The sequence below is a fragment of the Aspergillus karnatakaensis genome (assembly GCF_047715665.1).
Source record: "Aspergillus karnatakaensis strain CBS 102800 unplaced genomic scaffold BJY04scaffold_56, whole genome shotgun sequence".
NCBI classification, from domain to species: domain Eukaryota; kingdom Fungi; phylum Ascomycota; class Eurotiomycetes; order Eurotiales; family Aspergillaceae; genus Aspergillus; species Aspergillus karnatakaensis.
The window spans coordinates 103,151-124,660 of record NW_027395768.1 but is presented as its reverse complement, the minus strand read 5'-3'; the positions used below and the strand labels follow the sequence as shown (position 1 = coordinate 124,660).

Genomic DNA, 21,510 nt, shown 5'->3' with positions numbered 1-21,510 from the left:
AGGCTTCCGGCCATGACAGATGTAGACGTACGGTTTGTTCTTTTGGTCGGTTTATTGAGGAATGATAGAATGTTTGGGTATTTACATTAGAAAGGGCAGATCAATTTGCTCGGTACTTCGTCTCTGCAGCGGACTGTCTATTTATGTGGCTTTCTTACTGAATAAGGTTCGGGCTCTGTTGCGCTTGTTTAGAATAGATTTTGACTTTTGTTCTATGTTCATGATACACTCCTGTGATTTGTTCCTGCCCCGAGACCCCTACCATCAGACTTATCCTCGTGCTACACTCCCCCTCTCAACGACACCCATCTCCAGCTCCCCTACCGCTGCCCTCTGAAATGCCACGGCGCGCCCCCATGCATTGAACATCATCCCTGGATGCCAGATATTGAATATGATCCAACCTGCAAGCATCAAGATTCCGTCAAATATATATATAAATGCCTCCTTATTCCTCAACGCGCCATCAGCACCCTGCCCGAACTCCACGGCTCGAAATACGGTCCGGACGAGAATGAGTCCAACGGTAGAGTGGAGGAGTGTCATGTATTTCTGCCATGGGATCGTGATCTCGGTATTCGACTGGTGAAGAGGTGTTCTTAGCATTCGGCGATGGAAGATGCTGGTCGGGATGATGTATAGAAGCAGGAAGAGGATCTGGACGAGGAGGCCGAGGAATATTATTCGCGAACCCAGGCTGGCGCGTTCGGAGTCTTCGGATTGGAGGAGCATGATTCCGCCTGTTTGAGGAGGAGTTGGTTAGCTGATTTTGTTCTATTTGATTTGGGGCTCTGGATTTTTGAGGTTCAAGATTTGTGCATGTACCTCCGCCTTGGATGATGAATGAGACAATCACGCCAGCGAGGAATATTCTCGTTAACCAGTTTGGACGGATGATAGATACGGAGCTCGCTTTCAGAGCGTGGACGATGCGGTTGAATAATAGGATGATTGAGGCTGTGAAGAGCAAGGGCCCTAGGACGATAAGAACGCTCTGTGCGGCTGCTGGGTCTGTCGTCCAATCGTCCCGTTCTGTTCCGCTGAGGACGCGACAGAAGTAGCCGGCGACTTCGACTGGTGTTTGTGACATTCTCGTTAGAGCTGATTTGGGCCTGGGATGGATTGAAGCATACAAAGTCCGCCGAGGATAATCGGGGTTAGAAACCAGCTGCGAGTGCGGATTGCTTGCCAGATGTGTACCAGTGTGGTTATCGCGAAGAGGATGCCGAAGACTATGGCCGGGAGCATGGATGGTTTGTCGTTGTAGAGTTGGTATGTCATTGCGACGATGCGGAGGGCAATACATGTAATGATTCAGGGGATATGTGGAATACACATTGAAATAGGCCGATTTTCTATGCCTATATATTAATTGCAAAATTGCAGCTAGTATGGTCTATAGAATGTGGTGGGCCTACAGAGCATGTTGGAAAACGCTTTCAGGGGTCTACAGAGTCACAGACATACCATTACACTAGAACCCTTTTCAGATCAGCAGACAAACTGAAACCGGTAGCACTATGAAACGGTTCGAACATCAGTGGGCTCGCTATAACAGGGAAAGGCAGAGGAAATCACCACGGAAGCGGGGGCAGATGGAGGCTCTGGTTAAGGATCTTATGCAGGATTGGAGGGATCCTGGGTATTTTAAGATCAACTAGACCCGCTACTCTCTCTTTATAGAATTGGGGTGCCTGGGACTATGGAGCATGGGTGGAGCGATGCTGATTGCTTGACGGTGGGTCGTGAACTCCGCTTAGTTAAGATATCCATTACCCCCGGACTGACTCTGGTTAACTTTACAGGCCTCGGATATTACTTCCTGGTGATTTTGAGGGTGTTAGAGCTAGATGACCCTGCTGCCTGAGACTAACGGGGAGTCCAGGATCCGAGACCTTTTTACACTGCTCATGAACATTTGTGCGAGACTGTTGTATGTAGAACTTGCCCGTGGAGCTCGAGGGCATGGAGGAAGATCGGCGGTATGAGACATGTGCCTAATATTAATATATCTGTAACACCTCATCCCCCCACTTTTAAGTCTGCACATTACTATGGTAGAATGAGCGGCCGGGGTTAATATGTCTAGTTTGGCTAGTATGATATGACACACTTTGTAAGGCTAGAGGATGTAGGTTTGGCCGTGGTATGATTCATAATAAACGTCTAATTTTATAGTGATTTCAACATTCAGACTTCAATGTTCCTCACCAAGAATACACTGGGCTATGGCAGAGATATCCTTGGACATAAACTGAATGGTGTTGATATACACAATATTTCTTCCACCATTTTATGCTTTAACTTCACCGAACGCCGGAACAGCTTGCTTATGACCAATCACAGTTCATCCTTCACCGGCGCAGCTGCAGGCTTCGATATTCCCTTCTTGTTCTTAACCATAGCCGCCAGTATATCAATGATCAAATCTGCTGCAGCAACGGATGTCGTTTCAGCAGCCGAGTCATACGGCGGACTCACCTCGACGACATCAGCTCCGACAAGATTCAGCCCTTCCAGACCCTTGATATACCGCTTCAGCTCGCGCGTAGTCCACCCGCCAGACTCGGGCGTCCCCGTCGCAGGCGCAATACTCGGATCAAGGACTATACACACTCGTTAGCACAGCAGTCCTATATCATGGTGAGATAAAAAGAAGCATACGCAACGCACCATCAATATCAATCGAGAGATACACCGGGTTCTCATAACCAACAACATCAACAGTCCGCTTGATAATCCCCTCCACGCCAATAACATCTATCTCATGCGCCTCTATGCGATGAAACCCCACAACCGTCTCATCAATCTCATAATCCTTGGGGCCGAACAGTTTCGTCCGCAACCCGCCATGCACACTCGCCCCCTTATTAATACACCCCTCGCGCGCCGCATGCCAAAAAAAGGTCCCGTGCGTGATGGCGCTCTGCTCCGACGCAATCCCCGTGTATCCCTCATACGGATCCCACGTGTCCAGATGTGAGTCGAGATGGATGACCGAGATGGGCCCGTAGACTGCCTTGAGCGAGCGCAGGATAGGCAGGACGATTGAGTGGTCTCCGCCTAAGCTTATGATGCGCGGGTGTGTCCACCCTCCCGCTTCCGCTTGCTTTGTGCTGTTGCCTGGCGTCCCGTGGTGCAGGACTTGTCTGTACCCCTGCTCCATCTGCTTGAAGGCGTGGGCTGCGTCGAAGGGGGTGACGGGGATGTCGCCGCAGTCGACGATGGTGAGGTCTTCTTCGAAAGGGTCAACGCCGTAGACGGTGTTGTAGCTGCGGCCCTTTTTTTCGCGGGACGAGCCTGCGCGGATGCCACGGGGTCCGAAACGGGCGCCGGGGCGGTAGGAGGCGCTGGTGTCGTAGGGAAAGCCAAGGATAGCGATGTCGAGGGGCTGTTTGGGTGTGTTGTTAGAATTGTGGTTGGTCGTGTGGGGGAGCATGCATACTGTGGTGTGTGTGGACGCGAGACAACGCTGCCATTCTAGATGGGCGAAGGTGACGGGTTGGGAGAAAGGGAGGTCTTTGTCGAGATCTAGAGGGGTGAGTAATCTTTTTTTTTCATTGTAGAAATTGGTAGGTGTAATGACCTTCAATTGCATGATGGTAGTCAGGCCCGACGTTCAAAGTGTAGGCAGTTTGGCCCAGGGCCAGGAGTAATGGGGTGTAGACCTTCATGGTGGATGCTAAATGAACAAGGAAGACTTTGCGAGATGAAGATCATAATACTACTGTCTATTATATATACATTATTTGTTAAGATTCACTAATATCGTTACTCCAACGGTATCGGACCATAAATCCCCACACACTAGTTAGCAGCCGCTCGCTGACTCCTTCCATTAGGCTTATCTTTGCTCGTATCTCTCTAGCGTTGGGGTAAAATATTTATGAGCCTCTTATCAAGCGCCACTGAGCCTCTTTCTCGCTGACGGCTACTCTACTTCTCCTCCAGACCAACAATGCCGCCCCGCAGAGTCACCAAAACTAAAACATTCGCTGGGTATTCTCCGCCCCGATCCCTGCATTGTCAATTTCCATTACTAACAGCTCTAGCTGCTGGACCTGCCGTCGACGCAAGGTCAAGTGCGATAATTATCGGCCCCGATGCCGCCGGTGCGGGGAGACATGTGAGGGGTACGATGTCGATCTGTACTGGATGGACGAGGACTCTGAGCGGCCATGCGCCGTCAAGCGAAAGGCCATGCTAATACAGGACCCGCACTTACCTGCACGCATTGATCTAGATGAGATCGATCGGATGCTCGATGAGCTAGAGGAGATCGTAGATGGAGTTGGCGCTGGGACCGCCGGTGCTTTTTCGGCATTCACCGTGGATCGAGCGCAGGAGGAATACACCATAAACTACCCTAGCGAGGCGGACGACACCCAAGCGGACTCGCTGCTACAAATGGATCACGCTGTGGTGCTCACCGAGGGACTCTCGATGTACGTCAACTCGGCCACGGCAGAGTTAATGCACCACTACGTCCACGTCGTTGCAGATCTTCTACAGCCAGCGCACCACACGCATAACCCGTACCGCTCGTTGTATGTCCCAAAGGCAATAGAGGCAGTGGCAGCAGGACTGTTTGTTGGTGCCACTGGAACACCCTCGCAGGCAGGCACGGCATTGTTTCACGCCCTGCTGGCGGTTTCGGCCTTTCATATGCATCGCCATCGGCCAGGTCAGCCACGCTATTGCAGACTGGGACGAATACACCGGCTGAAAGCGATCGAAGGACTTCAGCGATCGCTTGGAGAATTAGAGATGGTGGCCGATTCCCACACAACCATGTCAGCCATGCTGTCGATGGCCTCAATTGATGTAAGAGCAGCACCTGAAGGAAAGGAAAACATCAACTAACAACGGACCAGCTGATGGAAGGCAGCATGACTGATTTCTGGATTCACCTTGACGGCTGTCAGAAGCTGCAATCCATATTACAGATAGACAAGGGCGAGACCCTAGGTTCCTCGCGAACTGGGCAGCTCCTAACGATCTCCGCGTTCATGAGCACGCTCTCCCGCTCAACAGATCCATACCTTCCGCCGAAACCGTGGACGGATGAAGCCTCATTTGACCATCTGCTAGAAACCTCCCCTTTCAACACCGATACTCACAACCTAGAGTTCACGTACGGCATCACCGCAACTCTAGCCCGCTACATGGACATCACCATCATCCTCTCGCAACACCTCGCCCATCACAACACCCACCACCCTACCCTCTCCCTCCCCACTTCTCTCGAACAAACCATCGCAACTCTCCACGAAGCCTTAACATCCTGGTCGATGACCGACGAACCCCTCGCCTCCGTCCAAGAAGGCGACCACGAAACCCTCTCCCTCGTCACCTGCCACATCCTCGCATTCCACGCATCTCTCGTAATCTACTTCTACACTCGAACAGCCTGGCTTAGCAGTCAAAATAGATATACTAATCCTTACATCCATCCACCCCGTGACACCCTCCTCCTCCTCCGCCGCCTCCACCACTACAACCGCATCTGCGTAACAAACCTTCTAGCCGCAGAGGCTCTCAAGTCCTCGTGCGGCACCGAAGTTGGCTGGAAGGCTATGGCGCCGATTGTCTGGCCCGGATTTATTGCTGCGTGTGAGGCGGAGCCGAGTGAACGGCCCCTGTGGAGGACGTGGTGGGTGGGTGTGCAGCGGTATTGTATTGGCAGTATTGCGATTCTGTGGGATATTGTGCAGGAAGTTTGGGAGGAGGGAAGGGGGGAGGAGGCGAGCCCGCGGTGGATGGCGGTTTTGGCGCGGAGTGGGAGGAGGGTTATGAGTGGTGGATAACTAGAGAGATAACAGATAAGGTTAATTTCGGGTCTGATAACAGGAATGGCAACCGTCAGCGAGGATGATTATCACCTCTGTATATAAATGTACATGGTCAAGGATAGTTTATGGAAGATGTTACACCCATTGATTTATCTGTTGGCACCATGTCTATCCCCGAGAAGACCCATGACATCAACAGCAGCAGCAGCATAGATCAAGAGCAAGGCTCAGCTCACCCCATCGGTTCCGAACCAGGGCGTCTCCAGCGGAAGCTCGGGGTCAAAGAAGTACAGCTCTTTGCGCTCTCCGCTGCTATCGGCACAAGTACGTTGCTGACTACGGAAAGGGTGGAGAAAATACTGACACCTAGCCCCAGATATATTTGTGAGCACTGGAAGTGCCCTTCCCAAGGCCGGCCCGGCAGGACTATTCCTTGGCTTTGCCATCTGGGGCTCATGCATCCTCTGCGTTAATGAGTGTTATGGTGGGCGCTGATGCATCCTTCCTTTCGTTTCACATTCATACTGACTGTCTCCAGGAGAGATGGTCACATTCATGCCCGTGCCGAGTGCAGTCATTACTTTTGCTTCGAAGTGGGTGGATGAGGCGCTCGGCTTCGCCATGGGCTGGAACTACTTCCTGAACATGTCCGTGGACCTGAAATTACAAAGGATTCTTACACTAACTCGCTGTCTACGCAGGGCCCTCCTCGTCCCATTCGAGATCGTCGCACTCAGCTTGATGATCGGATACTGGACGGACGTGATGCCCGCCGCTGCCGTGGTAGTCATCATGATGGTCATATACCTGTTTGTCTCGACAGCCCAGTCACAAACAATAACCACACTAACTGTCCAACCAGCATCCTCAACGTCATCTCCGTGAGCTGGTTCGGCGCCGCAGAGTTCTACATTGGAATCTTCAAGGTCCTGCTCGCCCTCGGCCTCACATTCTACACCTTCATCACCATGGTTGGGGGAAACCCACAGCATGATACCTATGGATTCAGGTACTGGAACCACCCTGGCGCTTTTGCTGAGCACCTCGTTAGCGGGCCGAGCGGGGGTTTCTGCGGCGTTGTCGCAGCGATGGTGCAAGCCGGGTTCACGATTTGCGGGTGAGTCCATTCCATCACCTACCCAGAATACTATCAAAACGTGACGCTTGCTCATAATTATACATGTCCATAGCCCCGAATACCTCAGCATGGTCGCGGCCGAAACCAAAAACCCGCGCGCGGTGATCCGCCGGGCCTACAAAACCTTCCTCGTCCGCGTGCTCCTCTTCTTCATCGGCGGCGCGCTGTGCATCGGCATAGTCATCCCATACGACGACGCCACGCTCGCACATCTGTTGGGCGAAGGTGTCTCGACTGGTGCGGCGTCTCCGTACGTCATCTCCATGCAGCGATTGGGGATTGCGGGGCTAGGGAGCGTGGTGAATGCAGGGATTATGATCTCGCTGGTGAGTGCTGGCAATGCGTTGCTGTTTTCGGCGACGCGGACGCTGTATGGTATGGCGGTTGATGGTAAGGCGCCGAGGGTCTTGGCGTATGTTACGAGGAATGGGATTCCGTGGGTTGCCTCTTTCCATCTTTCTCAGGTTCAGCTGAAGAACTGACAGGTGATATTATTAGCATCCGGGCTCTCTTCGTCTCGTTGTCTGTTTGTCTGCTTGGGTTACTGCAGGTTTCAGAGAGCTCAGCCAAAGTGATGAACTAGTAAGTGCATCTCTCAAACACACCCTAAACCAATAATCTAAGTAATTATGACAGCCTGATCACCCTAATAACCGCAAACCAACTGCTCAACCACTTCTCCGTCAGCTTAACCTACATCCACTTCTACCGCGCCCTACGCGCCCAAGGAATCGACCGCAACACGCTCCCCTACAAGGGCCGATTCCAACCATACACCTCGTACATCGCCGTCACAAGCACTGCACTGCTTACACTCCTACTCGGGTTCGATCTCTTCGTGGACATGCCGAATAACTGGAGCGTGCGGTATTTCTTCCTCGATTATGCGATGCTAGCATTTTACGTGGTGATGTTTGTGGGGTGGAAGGTTGTTAAGAAGACGCGGTATATGAAGCCTACGGAGGTGGATTTGGGGCTGGGGGGGGCGAGGAGTGAGATTGAGGCGCATGAGAAATTGGTGGAGGATGCGGAGCCGGTGGGGAGGTTTGAGAGGGTCTTGTTGAAGGTCGTGCCGATGTAAAGATGGGTATTAGATTTACGTTAGAAGTAGGGCTGTTCTTTATCGTGACTATTGTGTGCTTATCAGCTCGCTGACGGTTGCCATTTAATGCTGGGTGGGGATTTGGAGATATTCAGTGCCCTTAGAGAACTATAATACATCAGCATCAGTATCACCCCTAACTCTCACACAGTAGCAAGTCATGGACAGCCTCACCATCAAGTCGGCAACCCTGGCCGTCTTCCTCACCGTTTTCTACCTCATTACCAGAATACACGCAACCCTCTTCCGCACCCCCCTCGCCCACATCCCAGGCCCCAAATCATTTGCGACGACAAAATGACGTCTCGCCTATGAAGACTACCAAGGAACACGCACCCGGTGCCTACTCACTGTACATGAGAAATACGGTGGTGCCGTCCGTATTGGACCGACCGAAGTCTCATTCAACACCCTGTCCGCGTTGCGGACGATCTACGGGGCGGGCACGGTTTTCCAGCGCGACTCGTTCTATCGCATGTTCGATGCGTACGGCCGGCAGGTCATGTTTAGTTTTGCTTCGTCGAAGGAGCATCGGGGTATCTACTTTTCCTATATACCTACATAGCTTGCTCAGCTAACACCACACAGATAGGAAGAGGCTTCTTAACCACGCATACTCCAAAACCTCGATCCTCTCCCCACGCAACGCCCGCATGGTCGAGGAAAAAGTGCAGCAATTCATGGCTCTCATCGAACGAGAAGCAGACAAAAGCGGCTGTTTGGAGATTTTTGCGTCCTTGCACTACTTCTCCCTCGATACAATCACTAGGTTCCTCTACGGGCGGGGTACCCAGGGTGCAACGGGGGCCTTGACTTCAACCAGACACCGGGCATTGCTGAATGATATCCTCGACCCCGCCCGCCGGAGGCTCTCCTGGTTTACAGTCCACTTTCCCACGCTGACGAACTGGATGTACTCGCGGACTGGGATTCTCGAGGATATCCTCGTGTCGTTAAACCTCCTTCCCATGTCTAAACCAGCGACATACTCTGAAATCCGCGCGCATGCACTCGATGCCGTAGAGCAGACTCACCAGTCTGTATCTTCGCCGGGGACTGATCCCGTTGATACTGCTGCTGTTGCTAACGAGTCCATCGCCGAGCGCCTCCTTACAGCAACCCGCTCGGAAACCCACAAGGGAGGAGGTGGAGGGTCCACGAGTATGGACCACCTCGACGTCGCCGCAGAATGCGCCGACCACCTCCTCGCCGGAATCGACACAACAAGCGACACACTGATGTGGGCGATCTTCGCCCTGTCACAGGCCGAAAACCACCCCTTCCAGGAAAAACTGCGCGCTGAAATCCGCTCGCTCTCGCTAGACGACGACAACAACAACAACAACAACAACAGCGACAACAGCGACAACAAAATCATCAATGCCCTCATCGCCGATAAACTCCCCTACCTCGACGCCGTGCTCAAAGAGACCTTACGCCTATTCGCCCCGCTCCCAGGCACAGAGCCCCGGGTCGCAGACACAGACCAGGTGATCGACGGGTATCGAATCCCCCGCGGCACAGTGGTGAGTATCAGCCCGTACACGCTGCACCGCAACAGCGCGGTATTTGCGGATCCCCTGCGCTTTAACCCAGACCGATGGATGACCGGGTCTGTGGAGGAACTCGCTGCGATGAAACGGGGTTTCTGGGCTTTTTCGAGTGGCGGGAGGATGTGCATTGGGATGCAGTGAGTTTATTCATACTTATCCATTTTATGCTTTTGCGCGGCGCTGTAACTATAGTAATGAGGCTGGCTAATTCGTGGGATTTACTGTAGTCTGGCCATGGCGGAGATGACCACGCTGCTGGCGAGTGTGTATGGGACATACAAGACGGAAATCGCGCCTGGGTTCCGGGGTGTTTCACCGGGCGTAACGGCGAGGTATGAAGTCTTCTATGATGAGACGTTTCCGCGGGTAGAAGAGCATGTTTGTTGGGTGCGGTTTGTGAAGCAATAAGGCGGCTAGGGAGGTGGTGCTCGGCTAGGGAGCCTGAGATTTGTGTCTGAGATGTCTACCTTCATATGCGTGGGTGTAGGAAAGAACCACGTTCTAGACAGGGGTCAATTAGGATGCCGGGAGAAATATGATCCCCAGAACGCGGTCTGCACATTGTGATGAAGCTATTCAAGCACTTGAGATTTAGTTGAATAGAAAGAGAAACATACAAAAGTTTATGCATTTTATGTGGATTGTTCGTTCAGTCCTGAAGTATCTACCGTGCGAGTATTTCATGGCATTAGCTTCATCTCCTGCTATTGATGTCCTAGGATATAGCATATGTCGAACAGACACATTATCCCATCTCTCTTTCGTACCTTGGGGCGTCAAGGCCCGGGAGACGAAAGATGAGGCAAAAACAATATATGTATGATACCTAGCAAGCTACGGTGCCGATACTTCTCAACTAAGATCGATGCCAGCTGGGGACTAATCATTATCGATGTGTTGACTGGGTAGCCTCGCGTTCAACGTACGATATACAGGCTAAGACCAACAATCAGCCCCTCGGAAGTTGAGTGCGGTGTTTCTAAGGGCAAGCCCTGTAAACCATAGTAGGGCCGGGTAAGTCCCACTTCTATCACACCAAACTGACCCCCGGGCGCCAGTAATAAGTCATCCATCGAGCAGTGACTGTGTAGGTCTATTGTATCCTTCGTGACTAGTGCGTCTTCCGGTCACAAATGGTGATTCTAGCGCTACCAAGCCACCAGCGAAGACCAAGGCCCGAATATCACACGAAGCCAAGCAACCAAATTAGATGGGGTAATCTGACAGCTGGACCCTAGTCTAGAGATTGTCAGAATGGACAGAAAGCAAGTCTTAAGTTATATCCCGAGTTACGCTATAATAGGTCAGTCAGAATTACACGAAAGTCCTGCTCTTCTTCTTCCCTCCTCTTTCCTCTTTCCCACCTTTCCACCTCGTCGTCTTTCTGAAAGCTCGTATCGTTCCATAATCCCGCAGTAAATTGCCAATTTGGACTTGCCACCTTGGCTAGAAATCTCCTTCTTCCTCGATGGAACCAGCAAACAGGCATATGGCGATACCTGGTTGAAACTTTCCTGATACCCGTCTGGCTAGGATACATGCTTGTGACCATCCTTGGTATCCTGCCAGTATTCTTCCAGGCTCGTCAGATTCTTCACCAGCTAAAACAGCAGCAACGACCAACCTCAATCTCTATCTTTGCTTTAGTATGCAGGCAATCTACCCTCAAAATCCAAATTATCGTCTTCGCTCTCCTTGCTATATACTGGCCATGATACGTGTAGGCTCCAGTCAATTGTTGTAAGTTGAACTGGGCGTGAGGACCAATCTATTTGACCTAATAAAGGAAAGGGCCAGTTGTCGCAAGCAGACGTACCGAGCTTGGCATTGCATGTTTTACTCGAGCGGTATGCAAATTTCAAGGCGCTAAAGGACTGCTGGGTCACATGAAAATTACGTGGGGAATAATCAGGGATGACCCACGGAGGACTCAAAGATCACCCAGCATCGTTCAATTCAATTCAATTCAATTCAAGTTCATACCCGATGCAGCCTGAATATGGTGATCTGGCTATGCAGGCCTTCGTTAAACGAAGGGGAACTTGAGGCCAAAACGCCGTTAAATACAGATATAAACAATCCCGCGTCCCATACATAAGAAATGTCAAATGAGCATGCACCAAGCTCCAATCTAGGCCTTGATATAGGCTTTTACCCCCGGAGTCAGCCCCCTTAGGCCCCAGCGTTCCCTCTAAGCTTCCCCCACGTTCATAGTCCTTCAATCTACGCGCTTACCTAGTTCCGGGGCTTAGACCCCCCCAGAACTCTCCTTTAGGCTTTCTAATAAGCGTCTCCAGCACCTGATCTCCGCGTGGTCGTTTCTAGCTGTCGTGGCGGCTCTGACTGTCGTCGTGGCTGCGCGCCTTGTAAGCTTCGTGGTCTATCTGCAGTGTCGTAGCGGGCCACCGCGGGTCCCCCCTGTATCCCTCCATCCCTAGAGGCCCTGCCTAGGGGCCTGGGCCTCTAAATCCTGAATCCCTGGGGCGTCCTCACTCCCGTGGGCGTCCGCTAAATCTAGTTCAACGTTGACATCCAGAAACTATCCAAGAAGTTCTGTTTTTAGCATAATCACCCAGCATCGTCCCGGTTACTCCCGGATGCGTCTGGGAGCATTCACTGAACAAAGAGCGGCATCACGTCGCGTCGAATCCGGAAATAGAAGTCTCGGACCTTCCGGCGAAGAACATGACATATGGGCACTTTTTCATACGTTAGGGGCGCTGCTTGATGGTAATTTCCCAGACGGACTTGGACTATCCGGCTCAAGGCCGTCACAGAGCTGCTATATAGTGGATTGATGGCATACGAATAGTATTATTTGTATTGTCAATCTCCGTTGCCGACATGAGTCAAGTTAGTTCTAGAGAAAGCACATCAATTCATAGCGCCTATCAATGCGTATGAACACATTCCATGATACTCTACTAGGTTGTTGGTTTAGCATGTGGTCCGTATCAATCGCGCTGGCGTACTCAGATCAGATATGTTATTTATATTGCCTCCAGATGAATCCACTAATCTATAAGCTGCATTTAACTCGTATTATGCATGTAGCTCACCTCGTCAGGATAAGCTACTGTTCATCATCGGTGGTGGCTGTCTAAGTTGCTGCAGATTGGTGCAGACAAAGGGGACATACTGTCGCCTTCGAAGAGAAGCAGAACAGCCATAGGAGCAAGGAAGATTTGCGTGAGTCAGATTGCTTTCTCGAACCATCAGCCCCCAGACTTGATGGAAAGATGAACAAGATGATGACGACTTGTCTTCTTCTTCCTATTCTTCTCTCCCTGATCAGAATATGACGCTTACAGAAAGCTGAAAAAGCCGACTGCCTGGCGAACAGCACTCAGATAGTGCAGTAAGCCCAATTATGTCTAGCTATCATAAGAGATATCGAGAATGAATCAAGGAAGCTAGAATGATGGAAAAGTGAAAGCCAAGTGAAGGGTCACGTGCCACCCGTAGATAGATGGGTAGTTTCTCGCTTACAGGTTCCACTCTCCACCACAACACTCCATTAGTCGAATCAGAGCTCTTTGACGACGCCCACCGGCGTTAGTTCATCGAGCTTTATCCTCCCTGGTCTTTACAACCTATCTACCGTTCGTCTTCATTCTTTATTGCCCCGGTTGTCGTCTGGTAAGGCCGTTTAGACCTCAGATCCCTTGGTGATGAGAACTACCTACTAGATACGGCGCCCGCCTCTAGCTTCAACCTCAACTTCCTTGCCCGCCTTAACGGTTTTCCTCTGTTGTGATTGTTCTACTGAAGGTCTAGGTTCGTCGTTGCCATTCCGGGACTCTTTACTCACGATGGCAAGCGCTCACATTACAAAGGCCTTTTCCTCAGCTCTCATTTTCTCAATTAGCACCTCCATTCCTTGGGGCATACGGCCACGTCGATATCCACCTCTTCCGAAGCGATGGATAACACTCGTGAAACTACCGGGACGAAGAGGAAACGAGATGCCGATGAAGTGACCTCCACTCCAGAGGGCAATCGTCCCCGTGCTCAGATAATAAAAGACGACTTCGCCACGCACGCGTCTAATGATGAATCCACAGGTGACGACACTGACGACGAGATCGCCGAATTCGATAGCTTCGAGGACGCCTGGGATGAGAAATCCGAGTCTGACTGCAACTCCAAAGCTCCCGTGCTTGGAACAGAATTCTCCCCTGACGGCGGCACAAACCGGGTTGTCAGAATCGCCATCAGGACTTCACGTGAAACCAGGTGGGAAAACATAATAACCGCCGAATGCACGCACGAAGGAAAGCCGATCGGTTACGCCCTTGCCCGATTCATATACCGGGGCCTGATTACAGCGGACTTTTGGGGCAAAATGGACGAACCCAGCCATGACCTAGAACAGATTGCTTGGATACTTTTTACCCGGTATGGCTTCCTCCAAGAGAAGTTCAAGTCGCACCCTGTTCACCGAGGAACAGGAGCGTGGGGCTCCGAGCTTGACGACGGGCCACTCTTGATAATCGAACATGTTCATATCACCGACAGGGAGTGGCGGAGGAAAGGTTTAGGTCGCGCGATGGTGAGGCAGCTCTTCGTCGACGAGAAGAAATATTCGGAGGATAGCTCAAAGGCATTGGAGGATACGTCTCCCGAACTGGTAGCTTTGAACTATGGCTCCATTGCACAGTACCGAAAATTGAGCACAGTCCATGCGATTCTACGGTCAGGGTGGCTTACGAGCGATGTTGAGCCTCAGCACGTCGGCAAATCCAAGGCTCAGATAATTGAGATCAATCATCAAGCTGTCAACACCGCCATTTCATTCTTCAGGTCTCTCGGCTTTCGACGGATCGGATCCTCATCCTGTTTCGGATATTTGTTTGACGCCAACCATTCAACGAAATTGATCCCATCCGACAAGGACTTCGATCCGCAGGAGGAGCCCTTAGACGACGAGGAGGATGAACCAGTAACGAGCGATCATTTCAGTCGATTCGAGATGAAACATCTGATCGAGGAAAGAGCTCTGTCAGCGCTGCGGAAGAATTTCCCACTACACCATGCTGCAACCACACTCTCTGATCTGGAGTGCGTAGAGTACCTCAAGTGGGCTGCTACTGAGGATGACATCGACTTCAGTCAGGTGGACCGAACTCACAGGACTCTTCTGCACGCCCTTGCGCTTCATCTGAAACCTAAAAGCGTAAGATGCCTCATAGCTCATGTCGATGCTGCAGCTTCATGGAAAACGGTCCGTGATCTTCACGGCGATTCTCCCTTAGACGTGCTCAAAGGTTTCCTGGAAGATCTCCGAACGAAACGGCAATTCCCCATGATGAATGTGCATGTCTCAGACAGCTTCCGGGGATTCCTTCTGCCGCGGTGGAGTGCCTCACCTTGCTTGATTTGACTCCTACTCATGAAGACCCGGGGCTCTCTACCTCTCGCTTGAAATTTGGGTGCACCTGTGGTCAGTGTATTGGAGGGTTCCTCTCGCCCCGAATGAAGCTAGCCTTGCTCTACGAAGCCAGAGAGCTACATGATTTTCTATCGTGGAACATCGATGATGGCCGGCTATGGGTCCTGTTCAATGATATCTGGATAAGATATGTGGCTGACGACGTGCAAAACAAGTTCAAAAAACGAACAAGTCCTTGCGCCAAGGATATGAAAATATCTTTTCCCGCATGCGCGAGTGTCTCGAGTCGAATACCGCCCCCTCGATTGAGAATATACTACAAGCTGTCGACCAGGATGTTGAGTGGCCCCCTGTTACACGCAACTATCTAGAGCGCACCGGCGCCGTTCCTGGTGTCAGGGCTGCCCTTCTTTGTATATTCAATTATGTGCGGGACCAGGATGACTGAGCTGGAAATGGCGAGTTTCAAAAAGTATACGCTACAGAGTATTCTGCATTGAGTGCCTGTCGCAATGATCGTGAATTCAAATTTGTGGCAGGGGCTTGTGGCTTTGACCCTGACCTCTTTGGACCCCTGGCCGTCGAGTGATTTCATTCCGATTATTGATCTCCGTCATCTCCCGGTAGTGAGCAAGTACTCCTAACAAACTCTTAGTGGAATGATGTCGGCCCTCGTGCCTTGTTTGTGTACCCCGATTACGCATATCCTCGAGTATCTTTTGTTCCATTCAAACTGCAAACACTGAAGCGAATGGTATTCCGGTACGATACCAAGACCTAGAGACAAAAAGAAGCTATGGTTCCTTGAGATCTGGCAGCATGCCTGAAGAATCGATGCGGGTAGCTGTGGAGATTCCAGCGTCTGTATATTGACTAAGTCTAGGCGCAGCGTTATATCGGGCATAAGCGTGTTCTCAATCACGAGACAAATACAAGTCAACCATATTATACACTCTATATGCACTACCCGTTATGATCACATACCCTGAAAACAATTACGACCTCCAAATCAACCCCATCCCACACAACAAAGCTCAGAAATTCGACCTCTGATGACCCGCCAACATCTCCAAATCCTCCGGCTGCTTATACGCCTCCACTCGCCCATTCACAATATTCCCGGGATGCCAAATATTCAAAATCACACAGCAAGCCAGCATCAACGCCGCGTCCAACGCATAGATAAACACCTCCTTGCTCTGCAAGTACCCGCCCTTGCCCTGCGCATACTCTGCAACCCGGAACACGGACCGGACCATAATCAGCACGCTGACCACGTACAGAATCTTCAGGTACTTGCTCCAGGGGATGCTGGTGCCGGAGTGGTGCATGGGCGTTGAGAGCATCCGGCGGTGGAAGATTATCGAGACGACGATGAACACGCCGAAGAAGAGGATTTGCACGAACAGGCCGCCCAGGATCATCTTCTCGCCCATGTCGGCCTTTTCGGCGTCTTTGGCGCTTGCTTGCATTCCGCCGCCTGCAATTTGTTAACGCTGTGGACTTTCCATTGAGAGTCGTGGCAGGAGAGGAGAGACATACCACCGCTCTGGAGCAGGAAGGAGATGACGTCGCCGGCGACAAATATCTTTGTGAGCCAGGTCGGGCGGATCGGCGAGAGGGACGCGGCGTTTAGGATCCGGATGATTCGTCCGAGGAGCATGTAGATTGAGGCTGCGAAGAGGGCGGGTCCGAGGAGGATGAGCACGCTCTGTCCGATGAATGGTTTCATGGTCCAGTCTGGGGTTTCGGTTGCGCTGATGAATCTGCAGAGGTAGCCGATTGCTTCGACTTGAGGTCATCGTGGTTAGAAGATGGAATTCTCTGAGAGTTTGAGGGACAGTGTGGGACTTACAGACACCTCCGACGATGAATGGAGTCATGTACCACGTTCGTGCGCGGATCATCTGCCAGATGTGCAGGACTGTTGTGAGAGCGAAGAGGGCAGCGAAGGGGATGGCGGCGCCCTGAGAGGGGTTGTAGTGGTAGTACTGGTAAGCCATTGTGATTGATGGAGGTGCTGGGTGAAGCTGAGGTCGTTATGGCTGAGATGGCAATGTCTGCGGCCACCGTATATATATGCCCCCACGATGCCCATGTTTATTTTCTTCCTTCACGTCTAAGTGGAGCTTCGAAACAACATGTTAGACTAATTTTTGAGATTAGGGTGTATGGCCACACGCCTAAAATAGGCTGGACCTGACAGTAACTGCAATAGGGGTGGGATACGGCGTATGAGCAACCAGACAACAGGGTGAAACGGTGCAGCATCCGAAAGAGGTAATGCAAGAGAAAAAGAGAAGTGGATCCAATAAGCTTCCAATCAAGCCTCCGCCCAGCTGGCATTCTGGAGCACTCCCTGCAAGGAGTTATCGGTACGAGAACGAGACCCACTCATACTAGTTAGTAAATGGGGTTGCCTGACTGGCAATACATGGTAGAGGGCTGTAGTAGCAATTTTCGAATTCTCCATGGCCAGGGTCTTGTAAGGATCTTCTATTTAAAGACCCTCTTGTCCTGTGCTGAGGTGGTAATTCGAGATTGATCTGAAGACTGGCGCGAAACTCTCAGAGGAGAAACTTGTCTATCAATTCAACCTACCACCCCCGAGCCAACAAGATGGAGTTTACTTTCTACTACTACACCCCCTCCGCTGCAGCCGGAGGCATCTTCGCCGGTCTCTTTGGCGTCTGTACTATCCTACACCTGTATCAGCTTATCCGAACGAAGACATGGTTCATGATCCCCTTCGCCATTGGCGGTGCCTGTACGTCTGACGCCTCGCACCATATTATCCTCTCTAACATACCAATATAGTGGAAACAATCGGCTACATCGGCCGCGTCCTCTCCTCAGTCGAAGCCCCCGACTTCACCAAGGGCCCCTACGTGATGCAAAGCGCCCTTATCCTGATCGCCCCCGCCTTCCTAGCCGCTAGCATATACATGATTCTCGGCCGGATCATCGCCATGCTCGACGCCGAGAAATGCTCCATCATCCGACTCAAATTCCTGACGAAACTCTTCGTAACTGGAGACGTTCTATCCTTCCTCATGCAGGCCTCCGGCGCGGGAATCATGGTCAAGGACGAGACGAGCGCCGACACCGGCGAGAAGATTATTGTTGGCGGTTTATTCGTGCAGATCATCTTCTTCGCGTTTTTCGTTGTCACGGCAATCGTTTTTGAGGTTCGCATGGCGCGCAGACGCGTTGTGGTCTCGCCGGAGCTTACGAGGATTTGGCGCCGTCATATGCTAGCGCTGTGCTTTACCAGCGTGCTGATTCTTGTTCGGTCGGTGATTCGCGTCGTCGAGTATCTCATGGGGTACGACTCGTATATGATGCGGCAGGAGGTGTTTATCTATGTCTTTGACGCGCTGCTGATGTTTATTGTGCTTCTTACGCTGAACTGGATCCATCCGAGTGAGGTGAATAGTGCGCTTGGGCGGGGAGAGAAGTATTTCGCCAAGGTTGTTGCGGTCCGGAAGGTTGAACAGCTGTCGAGGGAGATGGAGGAGGAGCACCGTGTTTGAGCTTTGACTTGATCGTATTATGCCTTCATGACTCTGATATATACTATGAACGCCGATAGGCATGTAACTCCATCAATCCCTCCCATCAGAAAACCAAAGTCGCCGCCCTCCCTGTCAAAACGGCTAAAACGCTCGAGCTAACCAGGAAGACCATAAACCGCGCCATGACCTTGTTGTTCGTGCTCTGGATGAAACTGTGCAGCACGCGGATCCCCACATACGCCCACGCCAGCTTCGTGTCGACGGGGTTATCTTCGCCCTTTCGGGCGATCGCGAGTGCCAGCGCGACGGCGTAGAATTGGGTCGGTTGCTCGAAGAGGTGGTTGTAGTTGTCGGCCTTCCAGCGGACGGAGGGAGGGGTCTTGGTGTCGAGCTCGGCGCGGGTGGTGGTGGGATCGCCGGCTTCTTTCAGTTTGGCGAAGACGGGGATGCGCGTCGCGTACATCCAGATTTCCATCACGAAGGTCCACCCGTTGAGGGCGATGATGGGTTGCAGGATGCTGGGAATGTGGGAGGACATGTTGGTACAGTATAGTGTGTAGTTGTTGAAGAATTTGGAGGGTTGGGGCAGGAATACGAGGCTTTTATCGCGGAGAGGTACCCCGTACAAAAACAGTCGGCGTAGGTAGCAACCTTTGTGAGAAATGGCTGCAAGAGTCCAGCCCCTCGCAAAAAGGACCAATCGACCCCCTCGCAGTACCTGAAGGATCCCGCAATCCCGCTCTATCTCCATCGGACGAAGCCTCGGACTCCGGACCTCCGTACAGCAATTGGTGCTTTTTATTATAAGTCACAAAATAGCAAGATATCACTCCTCCCGAGGTGCGGAGTACTGCGGCGCTGTGCTTTTGTCTCCGCCAACTGAAAACCCGCCAACCCCGCCAACCCCGACAAATGCGACAGCTCTCATAAAGCCCCATATATCCCGGTAGTTGAGTGCTATTGGAAAGAATATAAGGGCGGATAATCATAATATGTCTGCCTTCATGTAGCTACCTAACCGAGGCTGATGTATCATGAGCGCTCCCTCGTCTAAGGATCCATCCTCGGATCATTCATCACCTTCACCTCCACCTCCAAATCATACGAGCCCATCTCCAAAAACATCCGCACCCCCCGATCGACAAGCGCCTGCAGCTCCTTCCCTAGCAGAAAAATCGGCGGTCGCTGCGCATTGAATGGACGATCCGTCGTCACATCCTTATGGCTCTCCCTGATCACCGTCAAGGTATCCAACAGCGGGATTGTGTGCAGCACTTTACATACCCCCGCTAAGCAATTTGCCGTCCATGTGTCGAATCTAAAATATGGTCTGTTTTCTAGTTCTGGAGCGTCGCCGAGCGATTTCGGCGGTAGTCGCTCGCGGATCTGCGTGTCGAGGATACTTAATGTTGTCATCGATGGTGGGAACCAGGGGTTGCTCTCGCTGAACCCTTGCGAGTGTACAAGAAAGGTGCTCGGGAGCTCGACGATGCGCAGGCTGGGAAACTGTGTCAAACCCGCGCTGCTGAAGCGTACACCTGTGGACGCCGGTGTCTCGCCTGGGTTTTCGTCGCATGCTAGGAGTCGCAGGCCTGTAAGTGTGCTGGCGACGGGTGCGATAGCCTTCTCGAGTGCCATTGCCGACCTACCATGGTCGTAGCGGTGGGAGATGCCGAGCGAGAGCGTCTGGAGGTTTTCGGGGAGTTTGAGGACAGTCGATAGCCATGAGAGAGGGAGGCCGTTGAAGTGGACTGTCAGGCTGTTTAGCCTGGTGCATTTCGTCTTGGTGATCTTTGGCGGATCCTGCAATGCTACATCAAAGCGGGTGTTTTGGTATCGCTCTGTTGTTTCGCGTGGGACGTAGAAAAACTTGATGTCCTCGATCAATGGGGCGGAGCACAGCGCGAAAAATGACTTAAACAGTTGGTCTGAGGCTTTCTCAGATAGAAGCCGTTTTTGATAGTACTTCAATGCGATATTTACTAGCCGCACAGGTTAGTATATTTGAAACAAATACTTCCCGTGAAGCTGCGTACCCTTTCTAAGCGACTGCATCATGCTGCTGTTGACAATCTCATACAGCACCGGCAGGATCAACGGACACTCCTTGATAACCTCGTTTTCTGGCTCAAACTCCAGCTCGCGTAGTCGCGGGAACAGATTAAAGTCGGGGTAAGTGTACACATCCTCAGACCCCTCGCCACAGCCGCAGAGGTCCCCTTCAAACCTGAGATAGCGAACACTCGCGCATAGAGCCGGTTTCGGTTGCACGGCTCTCTCAAACTTAGCCAGTGCTTCCTTGCCATTTAACCTGACGACGGAGTACAGCGATGTTCCGACGAGGGAGTGAAGCTGCTTGCACGTCCGCGCGAGCTTCAGTTTATCCGCTGGCTCAAGATACGACACAATGATGCTGACAATTTCCGGTGGGAATTTTGCGATTGGCAGCTCGTACGGCAATCCGTACCCCGGGGTAAACGGGATGGACCACGCGTACTTGGCTTTCCACGACGTGATGGGCACCTGGGCGGTCTTGGGGTCGATGATTCCAATCCTTTCATGAATGCCGAGATATTCCAACACATGTAGATGGTGGATGACCCAGATTCTGTCCGGTTAGATATAACAGATGATAGAGTCTGTTCGGACTTACGGTTTCTCCCTAAGGATGTGCGGATAGACTTCGTTGATGCGGCAGATGCAGCCCTTGACGAGCTTGCCCTCCTTGACAAGCGGGAGGACGGATCGGATGGGGAGTGTGTGGACGAAGTGCACCCCGTCACCAAATACCACGTCATATCTTTGGTGCGCTGAGGGACTGTCGCTGTGCATCTCTTTTATCTGCAGGCATTGCAGGATCGGGGCTGTGGCTAGCCTCTTGTAGGCGTTTCCTGGGTCGTTGGTGATGATTCTAGAGTGGATTAATTACGGCTGCAAGCATGCTTGGGCTTAAGTAGGACGTACTCGATAGAGCCCTTCGATAGGGCAGGCTTTTCCGAGGTCATGGTGTGTTGTTTT

General features: G+C 51.8%; 9 protein-coding genes across 9 annotated transcripts; 4 read left to right on the top strand and 5 right to left on the bottom strand.

Moving 5' to 3' along the window:
• Positions 1 to 270: 270 nt before the first annotated feature.
• BJY04DRAFT_222144 (RTA1 domain-containing protein) lies at positions 271 to 1,281 on the bottom strand (the record flags this gene model as incomplete). Its single annotated transcript, XM_073717312.1, has 3 exons — positions 271 to 740; positions 826 to 1,074; positions 1,134 to 1,281. The coding sequence occupies 3 exons, from the start codon at positions 1,279 to 1,281 to the stop codon at positions 271 to 273; spliced, it is 867 nt and encodes a 288-aa protein (XP_073567210.1).
• Positions 1,282 to 2,166: 885 nt separating this feature from the next.
• BJY04DRAFT_230700 (agmatinase) lies at positions 2,167 to 3,674 on the bottom strand (the record flags this gene model as incomplete). The annotated part of the gene is made up of 4 exons (XM_073719350.1): positions 2,167 to 2,606; positions 2,674 to 3,391; positions 3,446 to 3,531; positions 3,587 to 3,674. The coding sequence occupies 4 exons, from the start codon at positions 3,672 to 3,674 to the stop codon at positions 2,341 to 2,343; spliced, it is 1,158 nt and encodes a 385-aa protein (XP_073567209.1). The 3' UTR covers positions 2,167 to 2,340.
• Positions 3,675 to 3,958: 284 nt separating this feature from the next.
• BJY04DRAFT_222142 (Zn(II)2Cys6 transcription factor) lies at positions 3,959 to 5,807 on the top strand (the record flags this gene model as incomplete). Its single annotated transcript, XM_073717311.1, has 3 exons — positions 3,959 to 3,999; positions 4,053 to 4,824; positions 4,875 to 5,807. The coding sequence occupies 3 exons, from the start codon at positions 3,959 to 3,961 to the stop codon at positions 5,805 to 5,807; spliced, it is 1,746 nt and encodes a 581-aa protein (XP_073567208.1).
• Positions 5,808 to 6,335: 528 nt separating this feature from the next.
• BJY04DRAFT_230694 (amino acid permease-domain-containing protein) lies at positions 6,336 to 9,726 on the top strand (the record flags this gene model as incomplete). The annotated part of the gene is made up of 8 exons (XM_073719348.1): positions 6,336 to 6,601; positions 6,655 to 6,909; positions 6,983 to 7,366; positions 7,429 to 7,512; positions 7,567 to 7,974; positions 8,155 to 8,159; positions 8,350 to 8,497; positions 8,625 to 9,726. 8 exons carry the CDS (start codon positions 6,336 to 6,338, stop codon positions 9,724 to 9,726), a joined length of 2,652 nt encoding a protein of 883 aa, XP_073567207.1.
• A 3,781-nt stretch (positions 9,727 to 13,507) lies between these two features.
• On the top strand, positions 13,508 to 15,566 carry BJY04DRAFT_209984 (uncharacterized protein; the record flags this gene model as incomplete). The annotated part of the gene is made up of 5 exons (XM_073714194.1): positions 13,508 to 13,586; positions 13,650 to 14,945; positions 14,984 to 15,180; positions 15,210 to 15,404; positions 15,441 to 15,566. 5 exons carry the CDS (start codon positions 13,508 to 13,510, stop codon positions 15,564 to 15,566), a joined length of 1,893 nt encoding a protein of 630 aa, XP_073567206.1.
• Positions 15,567 to 16,011: 445 nt separating this feature from the next.
• Positions 16,012 to 16,980, bottom strand: BJY04DRAFT_230691 (RTA1 domain-containing protein; the record flags this gene model as incomplete). Its single annotated transcript, XM_073719347.1, has 3 exons — positions 16,012 to 16,457; positions 16,520 to 16,768; positions 16,833 to 16,980. 3 exons carry the CDS (start codon positions 16,978 to 16,980, stop codon positions 16,012 to 16,014), a joined length of 843 nt encoding a protein of 280 aa, XP_073567205.1.
• A 555-nt stretch (positions 16,981 to 17,535) lies between these two features.
• Positions 17,536 to 18,530, top strand: BJY04DRAFT_198284 (RTA1 domain-containing protein). The gene is made up of 2 exons (XM_073712593.1): positions 17,536 to 17,744; positions 17,795 to 18,530. Exons 1-2 carry the CDS (start codon positions 17,597 to 17,599, stop codon positions 18,508 to 18,510), a joined length of 864 nt encoding a protein of 287 aa, XP_073567204.1. The 5' UTR covers positions 17,536 to 17,596; the 3' UTR covers positions 18,511 to 18,530.
• A 65-nt stretch (positions 18,531 to 18,595) lies between these two features.
• BJY04DRAFT_222137 (MAPEG family protein) lies at positions 18,596 to 19,030 on the bottom strand (the record flags this gene model as incomplete). The annotated part of the gene is made up of 1 exon (XM_073717310.1): positions 18,596 to 19,030. The coding sequence occupies one exon, from the start codon at positions 19,028 to 19,030 to the stop codon at positions 18,596 to 18,598; it is 435 nt and encodes a 144-aa protein (XP_073567203.1).
• A 336-nt stretch (positions 19,031 to 19,366) lies between these two features.
• BJY04DRAFT_128637 (uncharacterized protein) lies at positions 19,367 to 21,498 on the bottom strand. The gene is made up of 3 exons (XM_073708448.1): positions 21,146 to 21,498; positions 20,529 to 21,100; positions 19,367 to 20,474 (listed from the first exon to the last, which is right to left on the bottom strand). Exons 1-3 carry the CDS (start codon positions 21,322 to 21,324, stop codon positions 19,543 to 19,545), a joined length of 1,683 nt encoding a protein of 560 aa, XP_073567202.1. The 5' UTR covers positions 21,325 to 21,498; the 3' UTR covers positions 19,367 to 19,542.
• Positions 21,499 to 21,510: the final 12 nt, after the last annotated feature.